The sequence below is a fragment of the Phoenix dactylifera genome, chromosome 3 (genome assembly GCF_051530095.1).
Source record: "Phoenix dactylifera cultivar Ajwa chromosome 3, Ajwa_hap1_PhDact_Kaust_v1.1, whole genome shotgun sequence".
Taxonomy (NCBI): Eukaryota; Viridiplantae; Streptophyta; class Magnoliopsida; order Arecales; family Arecaceae; genus Phoenix; species Phoenix dactylifera.
Genome location: NC_143192.1, coordinates 51466541 through 51476793, shown reverse-complemented (window position 1 = coordinate 51476793; position 10253 = coordinate 51466541). Strand labels below are relative to the sequence as shown.

The window sequence follows — 10253 nt, the reverse complement described above, 5'->3', positions numbered from 1 at the left end:
CCCCCTCCAAAGCCAGACACCAGAATCTGGCGTGATCTCCGGAAGTATTGCCGCTTTCACCGGGATCACGGCCATGATACCGAGGATTGTTATCAGCTCCGAAATGAGATCGAAGCACTCATTCGCCGAGGGGTGCTCGATCGGTTTGTGCAAGGCCGGCGTGAAGGGAAGAAGCCAGCCGAAGGAGCAGCACAGCCTGAAGGTTCCAATGCCAACAGGCCCATCGCCGGCATCATCAACACTATCCGAGGAGGGACCTCGGCTGGGGAAGCCTCAGGGGAAGGAGCCTCTTCGAAGCGCCCGCGCACCTCTGAAACCATCTCCTTCTCAGATGACGATCTAGAAGGAGTCGAAACTCCCCATGATGATGCCATGGTCATCTCCATGATCATAAATAAATTTGATGTAAAACGCGTCCTGGTTGATAATGGAAGCTCGGCGAATGTTTTGTATTTTGATGCTTATTGTAAAATGGGGATGACAAAAGAACAGCTACGGAGGATGAATGCTCCGTTAGTTGGATTCACTGGGGATTCAGTCCCAGTAGAGGGCGAGATCGACCTTCTGGTCACAGCCGGGCTCGCCCCTCGTGAAAGTACCGTGGGTATGAGCTTCCTTGTGATACGCCTGCCCTCGGTTTACAACGCCATCCTTGGAAGGCCAGGACTTAACGCCCTCCGAGCAGCGGTCTCAACTCACCACCTGCTGATGCGATTCCCCACCAGCCAGGGAATCGGTGAAGTCCGAGGAGACCAAATGGTGGCAAGACGATGCTACCTGGCGACCCACGAGGCAACGCGACCCTCCGAAGTGCCTGCCCCAGCGACCGACCAGCCCTCAGCCGAGGTTCTGGAGGCACGGGTCGACCCTCAGAAAGAGCGGGTAGAGCCCGGTGAGTTATTAACTCAGGTTCCTCTACGTGAGAACTCTCCTGAGCTAACCGTGCAGGTCGGCTCCGGCCTTGACGAGCACGCGAGGGGTCGCCTCGTCAACTTCCTGCGAGACAACATGGATGTTTTCGCATGGTCGCCTGCAGACATGCCGGGGATTGATCCAGAGATCATGGTCCAAACGGCTCCAAGTAAAGCCCACCAGCAAGCCCGTGCGGCAGAAGAAACGAGGCGCCGCCCCTGAACGACAGCAAGCAGCAGCCGAGGAGGTCAGCAAACTCCTTGAAGCTGGATTCATCCGAGAGATAGCTTACCCGGAGTGGCTCGCCAATGTGGTCCTCGTCAAGAAGGCCAACGGGAAGTGGCGTATGTACGTGGACTACACCGATCTGAATAAAGCCTGTCCAAAGGACAGTTTCCCACTTCCCAGCATCGACCAGCTCGTGGACTCCACTTCGGGTCACGAGCTACTGGCATTCATGGACGCCTTCTCCGGATACAACCAGATCCGCATGGCGCCAGAAGATGAGGAGAAGACAGCCTTCATCACCAATGGGGGAACCTACTGCTACAAAGTGATGCCATTCGGTCTAAAAAATGCCGGGGCGACTTATCAAAGGCTGGTCAGCCGGATCTTCAAAGACCAAATAGGCCGAAACATGGAGGTCTACGTGGATGACATGCTGGTAAAAAGCAAGGCGGCGCAAGACCACATAGCCGACCTCAACGAAGCATTCTCCACACTCCGAAAGTACCAGATGAAACTCAACCCAGCTAAATGTGCGTTCGGGGTCACCTCCGGCAAATTCCTCGGCTTCATCATTACACAACGAGGAATCGAGGCCAATCCAGAGAAGATCCGAGCCCTCCAAAGGATGACGCCTCCCAGGACGGTCAAGGAGGTACAGCGGCTCACGGGCTGAGTGGCAGCCCTCGGGAGGTTTATCTCCCGCTCAGCCGAGCGCTGCCTTCCATTCTTTGCAGCCCTCAAGAAGCCGAAGAACTTTTTGTGGTCGGACGAGTGCCAGCAATCTTTTGAAGAGCTTAAGCACCTGCTGGCTTTCCCTCCCCTACTCACGAAGCCTCAACAGGGTGAGCTCCTCTACTTGTATTTAGCTATCTCCCCTGTAGCAGTAAGCTCGGTCCTGGTCCGAGAGGAGGGAAAACTTCAGAAACCGGTGTATTACACCAGCCGGGTCTTAAGGGATGCTGAGACCCGATACTCCAAGCTTGAGAAGACCGCCTATGCTTTGGTCATCTCAGCTCGGAGGCTCCGACCCTACTTCCAAGCTCACACAGTGGCTGTGCTGACTGACCAGCCGAATCAAGCAGATCCTGCAGAGATCAGATCGTGCGGGTCGGATCACTAAATGGGCCATTGAGCTCGGGGAATTCGACATTGAATACCGGCCCAGACAGGCGATCAAAGCACAAGCACTCGCAGACTTTATAACCGAGTGCACCATACCAGATGAGGTCGAGCTTGAACCCGAGCCACCGCTGGAGCGGACCCCGAGTTTTACATGGGCTCTACATGTCGATGGCTCTTCAAACTCGGGGGGTAGTGGAGCAGGATTTATTCTTACCAGCCCGGAGGGGGTGGTCGCCGAGCAGGCCCTGCGCCTCGAGTTTCCTGCTTCCAATAACATGGCGGAGTATGAAGCGCTCGTCGCCGGGCTTAAGCTAGCCAAAGAGCTAGGAGTGAAGGACTTGAAGGCCTTCAGTGATTCTCAGCTCGTCGTCAACCAAATTGTGGGCGACTTCGAAGCCAGAGACCCGACCATGCAGAAGTATCTCCAGAAGGTACGGGATCTCGCCTCGACCTTGGACTCTTTCCACATTCAACATATTGCCAGGTCGGAGAATCTCAGGGCCGACCAGCTATCAAAGCTGGCGTCCTCTCGCATGAGCGAGCTTCCCAAAGAGGCAGTCCTGGAATATCTCCAAAAGCCCAGCACAGACGAGCCCGAGCAGACCCTCTGCATCGAGCTCGAGCCAAGCTGGATGGATGGACTCATCAGCTATCTGCAAGACGAAACCCTCCCAGCTGATGTACGAGAGGCTCGCCGAATCAAGCGCCTCGCCACCCGATACATACTATACGAGGGAAAGCTCTATCGGAAATCCTTCACCTCTCCCCTTCTCAGATGCCTTCGCCCAACGGAAGCTAATTATGCCCTGCGCGAAGTCCACGAAGGAATTTGTGGAAACCATCTGGGAGGACGAGCCTTGGCCCATAAAATTCTGCGCCAAGGATACTATTGGCCGACACTCCAGAAGGATGCTATGGATTTCGTCCAAAGATGCGACCGGTGCCAAAGGAACGCCAATGTTCAGCGCCGGCCCTCGGCTCCTTTGACTTCCATCAGCTCCCCTTGGCCTTTTGCCCAGTGGGGAATTGACATCCTCGGGCCATTTCCTCTGGCCACCGGGCAAAGGAAGTTCCTGGTCGTCTCCATCGACTACTTCACTAAGTGGGTGGAAGCTGAGCCCCTCGCCCGGATCACCGAGCAGAAGATGCGGGATTTCGTTTGGAAGTCCATCATTTGCAGATTTGGGCTCCCCCGCATCCTTATCTCTGACAACGGTCGCCAGTTCGACAACATCCATTTCAGAGAGTTCTGCTCCGAGCTTGGCATTGACCACCGCTTCACCTCGGTCGCGCATCCTCAGACAAACGGAGAAACCGAGGTAACAAATCGTACTATTTTGCAGGGTCTCAAAACCAGGCTCGACAAATCCAAAGGACAATGGGTCGAAGACCTATACAATGTCCTGTGGGCTTACCGGACTACGTTCCGCGTCCCCACCGGCGAGACTCCCTTCAACCTGACATATGGGACGGAGGCCGTCATTCCACTAGAGATTGGGCTCCCCTCTCCAAGAGTCGAGCACCACGATGCTAGCTCCAACTCTTCGCAGCTCAGAGGCAACCTCGACCTGATCGAGGAAACAAGAGAGGTCGCCCGAATACGTATGGCGAGGTACCAACAAAAGACAGCTCAGTACTACAACGCCAGGGTCAAAGTCAAATCTTTCAGACCAGGGGACCTTGTCCTAAGAAGAGCTGAAACCTCCCGACCAACTGAGCGAGGGAAGCTGGCCCCGAATTGGGAGGGACCATACCGAGTCACCCGCATTCGCCGACCCGGAGCTTATCAATTGGAGTCTCTAGATGGGACTCCCATTCCGCGGAGCTGGAGCTCTGAAAATCTCCGCGTGTACCACCAGTAGAACCCTAAGGGGTCCCTCATTATTCAACCATTAAATTTCATTCTATGAATTTCACTCTATGAATTTCATTTCACGATAAACTGATGGTTTGCGAACTTATTCCGAGCTCACCAATTTTCTTGATTAACTCATGGCATCAGGTTTATTCTTCCCTAACCACGGTTGGGATGCCCTGATACCTCGGGATGATGGAGTACCTGCGTGGACTCCCTAAAGATGTCCATGAGTTTATGGTGCGCTCTCCATCGACGAGCTCGGCTCATTCTCCTACCCTGGCCACGGTCAGGATGCCCCGAGACGTCGGGATGCCCCGGTTACCGGGAAGCTCGAGGCGTCGAGACATGAGTAGCGGTCCTCTCTGACCGGACGAGCTCGGCTCGTGCTCCATCGTTTATTGAGTAGCGGTCCTCTCTGACCGGACGAGCTCGGCTCGTGCTCCATCGTTTATTGAGTAGCGGTCCTCTCTGACCGGACGAGCTCGGCTCGTGCTCCATCGATTATTGAGTAGCGGTCCTCTCTGACCGGACGAGCTCGGCTCGTGCTCCACCGACTGTTGAATAGCGGTCCTCTGACCGGACGAGCTCGGCTCGTGCTCCTACCCCGACCTCGGCCGGGATGCCTCGAGACGTCGAGATGCCCCGGTTCATCGGGATGCCCCGATACGTTGGGATGTTGTCTTTATTGGCCAAACGAGCTCAGCTCATTCTTTATCGTCTTCAGCCAACGAGCTCAGCCCGCTCTTCTATTTTTGGATTTCTCTGCCGACGTCCCCAAAGAACGGAGTCCGAGCAGAGAAGTGTCTTCAGTCGCCTCGGCGCAAGGACGCACACGGTACAAGGTACCCATTCATTTAATGTCTTTACATTATTTTATTCTTGGACTTTTCTCTGCCGACGTCCCCAAAGAACGGAGTCCGAGCAGAGAAGCGTCTTCAGTCGCCTCGGCGCAAGGACGCACACGGTACAAGGTACCCATTCATTTAATGTCTTTACATTATTTTATTCTTGGACTTTTCTCTGCCGACGTCCCCAAAGAACGGAGTCCGAGCAGAGAAGCGTCTTCAGTCGCCTCGGCGCAATGACGCACACGGTACAAGGTACCCATTCATTTAATGTCTTTACATTCTCATTTATCTTTACTTGGATTCTTCTCTGCCGACGTCCCCAAAGAACGGACTCCGAGCAGAAAAAAGCGTCTTCAGTCGCCTTGGTGTAAGAACGCTCACAGCACCAGGACGATCGATGACTGAACTACTTCCTTCGCCCGAGCCAAAAAGCAGCTCGGACTCGGAAGTCGGGGGGTAGTGTTGGGGGAAAAACCCCAAGTTATACTGTTGTGGAGGTGCTCGGCCGAAGGGTACTGGCCGGGAAGGCGCTCGGCCAAAGGGCGCCGACCCGAAGGATGCTCGGCTAGTAAGTGCCGAGCAGAAGGAGCGCCGACCGAAGAGAGCGCCAAGGAAAGGCACCCGACTAAAACGCCCAAGTACGGCTGCTCGGCTAGAAAGAGCCGACCAGAGGATGCCGACCAGAGATAGCGCCAAAGGGAGGCGCTCGGTTAGGAAGCGCTTGCTCAAAAGACGCCGACCAGGGATACAAGGCAACCCCGCCACAGGGCGCCCCATTGGGCGACCAGCTCGGCTCGGCACCTCTGCCGAGCCGATGCCTTAACCAAGCACTCAATCCTCCAAGGGATTTGACAACTCAACTACAACTTGCCGCCTGCCACATCTTTGAGCCATCAAAGCATGAGATCTCTGCAGGCGTTCGGCACGACTCGTCATTAATGCACGAGACCTCTTCAAGTCTCCGATGCACTCAGACATTTAATGAACACGGCTCAAGACGATCTCCGGATCGCTGGACCATTAGAGCGTATGGCCCTTCCTGACCGCCGGTTCATTCAGCAATTAATGCACTTACCATCCACGAACCCCAGGCCCACTAAGGCCGGCGGTTCAGCGACTCCAACAGGTCCGATCGACCGTGACAGCTCCCTGACTCCGGTCCGATCCGGCCTTATTCTCCACTACGCCATTAATGGGCCAAATCATGTCCAATTATTACAAAACAGGACAAACCTCCTGTCACCTCCCAGGTAACCAAAATCCTCCTATAAAAGAAAACCTGGGGGGAAGAGGGAGAGGAAGAACAAAAAACGGAAACAGATCCCCGGGACTGAACCCGCCGGGGAAGCACAGACACAATTGAGGATATCATCCTCTTCGTCTTCTTTATCTTATCCGAATGTTCTTGCTGTCTTCTCCATATACTCTCTTCCCTGCTCTCTCCACATACTTGCCCCCTCTGACTTAGGCATCGGAGGGCCGGCGCCGGGGAGCCCGGCCACCGGTTTTCCTTGCAGGACTTGCACACCCCCCGCGGCAGAGGACGCAGCCAGCCGGCGCACCGCCGCCCGCCTCCTACAGCAGCGGAGCTCCTCCTTCCCCGGCTTCACGGCGGCCCCCGGGTCCAATTTCCAGCAACAATTCTATTTTGTTATATTGGCAGAACAGAGTTATCTCGTTTGTCCCCTCCTGTTGTTTTGCTTCCATCTACTCTTCAAACATACAGAAAGAAGAGGACAATTTTGTCCTTGTACGAAATTAAAACTAAGCTATTTTAATTTGATGCACTCATTTATTCTGCACTTGTTCTTCCAACCAAATGCTAAAACACTATTTATTTTGTGGAAGTTCTATCTTTTCTAGAGCACAAGAGAGATTCATTTAAAATTTGTCCTCTCTATCAATGCAGCTTTACGCTCGTTGCTGTCTGATAAAAACGTGCTCATGGAACACCTTTTGCTAACCCACACCTTTGACAACCCTTTCCATGTGCATGCACATGTGCTTACGTGCATGTATGCAACATCTTTTGATTTTCTTTGCTCCTAACTTGGCATCACTTTCTTTCTTCTTTTTTTTTTTTATCTCAGAAATAAAAATAAAAAATCTGCTTTATATTTTTTTTCTAAAAATTAAAAATATACATATATTTAATGTAGCTAATTAATTTAAAAACTATGAATATGGCAACGATGGCACCGGTAGTGGTCGGTGGGAAGGTGTAATGGTGGTATGGTGATAGTAGTGACGATGGAGGGATGGTGGTAGGGGATGCAGGTGGTGTCGATGGCAAGGGCGGTGGCCATGTTTGAATGCAGCGGTGACATTGGCGAATATAGTGTGGTGGTACCATGATGGTAGTAAAAATTTAAATTTTTATTTTTTGAAAAATATTAATAGTAAGAATTTCTTTCTTTTTTGAGATTAATGAAAATAATTTTTGAAAAATTAAAAAAAAGTAATAATGATAACATGAATCCCTAACATTTATTATTCATTTTGTATTAGAGCAACAACTATATAAAAGGTTCCGTCCTAACTAAAGGGCTTGCATTTCTTGGGCGCGGTTTCTCTCTCATTTTTTAAATATTGGGCATGTTCTAGTTCCAATGTACTCCGATGTCAACAAAACTATCTTTTTAAGTTATGCATAACACATAAGGCCACGAACTTCAAAATGCAAAGCAAATAGCAATCAAGTATAATGACAACTTTTTGACGGAAAAAAAAAGGTGCATTAGCAACATTTCATTTGCATTGCCGAACGGAGCTAAGCTGCATCCGCATTTCTTCACCCCAAGGTGAGGATTGGGGTGAGTATTTGCTTTTTGAATTAGGCAGACAATATTAATTTATACTAGTATAAACAAGCATACTTCTTAATTTTTGTTTAGAAAACATAGTATTATACTAAGCATGGATGGCAGTTATTCTCTTCATGTGTTTGGGACTGAGGACGGATAAGAAATGCTATTTGGATGTTACTACAGAAATAATAAAATCAAACAAGTTTACCCCTTAAATTCCTGTTATTTTATAATGTAATAAGATATTCTATAATATATTATGCATTAAAGTATTATATTATAATTTAACATCATACATTCTACTATAATATTATAATATAATATTATGACATTACATATTGTTATGTTTTACCATAAGATTGTGATAAAATTTAAATACTATAGAATATCAGATTATAATTATAATATTATATTAATATTAATATTATACTATATTAGAGACCTAAATTCATCATTTTTTTTAATGATTGAGGGGGCAAGGAAACAAGTAATACTCTCATCTATAATGGTCCTTGGAGATATAAAGTGTACTGGTTTAATGGGTAAAGGGTTGCGTTGATTGGATAACTGGGATGACTTATCCCGGTTGATAGCTCAACATGTTCGGCTGTTATTCCAAAGACAAAGGGATAAACCCCATATATACCTAAACCAGACGGTGCCTCAATATAAATTATACCCGATATAAGTGATATCATGAGAGATTGATTGGGTAAATGAGCTAAATCTATTCACCTAACAACATGCTGCCTTCGCCATTTATTTCAGGGATAAAGAGGGATAAACCCCTATATCCCCAATCCAAATGAAGCTACACAAGCCAGATCAAAATAAACTCACCGCATGCTTAGTTATCTTTGAATATCTCCAACAGACAAAAACAGTGGAACTAAACTAACTCTAAAACCTAGAACGCAAATGAACTCAAACCAAGGAGACACCAACAATTTCGGGCCTCTGGACCACCATCTCTTATGGTGCGTTTGGCAAGACGAGAGTTTTAATAGATGTTGGCAGAAGTAGTTATATAAAAAAGTGTGTTTAGATACAACAACTTCAACGCATACAGCTATAGTGGCAGCTACAACAGTCGGTAATATTGTCTTTCCCCTTATATCATGTGTTCGATCCTCCTCTTCCTCGCCACTTTTTTCAGCTCCCAGCGAGATAAATTAATAAGAATAAACACTGAAAAAAATCCCAGGCTATCTTCTCTTCCCACCCCTCTCTTCCGCCTTCTCGCCGACCCTCTTCTTCTTCTTCCTCTCCCTACCACAGTACTCTAATCGGAACCAAACTCTCTCCCTCTCCGCCGGCAAAAGCCTCTCCCCTTCCCATAATAAGCTCACCCCCTTCGTCCTCTCCCTGTTACCCTCCGCATCTCTCCCGTCCCCGCCGCCCTCCCCCTCTCTCGGCGACCTCTCCCATGACTCCGGGAAGCACGGCAGCCACCGCGGCACGTGCCGGAACGGCGGTTCTCGCCCCATCTGCGCGAAGCTCGGCGAAACCCTCGTCCTCACGGATTCGCGCCGGATCGGCCTCGGGAAAGGGATCTCCTCCACCGATCGGACGAACGCCATAAGCTCTCTCAAAATGCTCGATCTCAGAAGCGGTCTCGTCGGATCGGAGGCGCCGGCGAAGCCCAGCGGGAGGCTGAGGTCCTCCATCGCCCAGACGAGGTCGAGGAGGTTGGCGTCGGTCCGACCGTGGGAGGCGGCGACAGAGGCGCCCGACCGGGTCAGGGCCTGGATGAAGCGAGCGGCGACGTCGGCGAGGGCGCGGAGGGCGGCGGGCTCCGCGGCAGCGTACCCGACGGTGAGGCAGATCTGGGCCACGGAGACCCTGGAAACGGTGGCGGCGAAGGGGGGACGAGGGCTCTGATCCTCCTCCTTATGCTTCGACGGCGGTTCCATTCATGGCCGGAGTTAGGAAATTTGTGGGGCTGCCGAAGGTTTGCGAAGGAGAGGAAAGGTTGCTAATCGACGCGACGAAACCCTAATAAAACCCCAGGAGAGGTGGGGTATTGGCTGTATCGTAACAGGTGAGGCGGTGATACCTAGTAGACGCAATTTTTGTTTCGAGTCGGATGCGGTTTAGCTCTCAGAGTTGGCTGGGAGGGTCCAAACGCATGGTAAGGCTGCCGGTCACGTTGCTCGCTGGTCTTTGGCAATTCTTCCGTTTTAGCATGCGCTACTTTAGTGCCTGATATTAGAAGCAGAAAAATATATACATATATTTTAAATTTTTTTATTATAATAAATAAATATATATATACACACACATAGAGAGAGAGAGAGAGAGCTTGAGTTATATTTGAGTAGATCTTTATTTAAATTCGATTAGATCTAGGTTGGATGGTGCTTCATTGATAATTTGAGTTGTGGAATCTACTATTTTTAGACGGTTTCTATACCCAAACTTATATGATTTAAAGATCTTTACCTATAAATTAAATGGTCAAAAATTTAGATAGTTTGA

General features: G+C 50.1%; 1 protein-coding gene across 1 annotated transcript; it reads right to left on the bottom strand.

Annotated features, from left to right (window-relative positions):
* Window positions 1-8773: 8773 nt before the first annotated feature.
* On the bottom strand, window positions 8774-9814 carry LOC103695623 (transcription initiation factor TFIID subunit 8-like). The gene has a single exon (XM_008776988.5). It carries the CDS (start codon window positions 9686-9688, stop codon window positions 8981-8983), a length of 708 nt encoding a protein of 235 aa, XP_008775210.2. The 5' UTR covers window positions 9689-9814; the 3' UTR covers window positions 8774-8980.
* Window positions 9815-10253: the final 439 nt, after the last annotated feature.

Excerpts from the sequence above, each read along its gene's own strand:
- LOC103695623 (XM_008776988.5), bottom strand. The coding sequence starts at position 9,688 with ATGGAACCGCCGTCGAAGCATAAGGAGGAGGATCAGAGCCCTCGTCCC.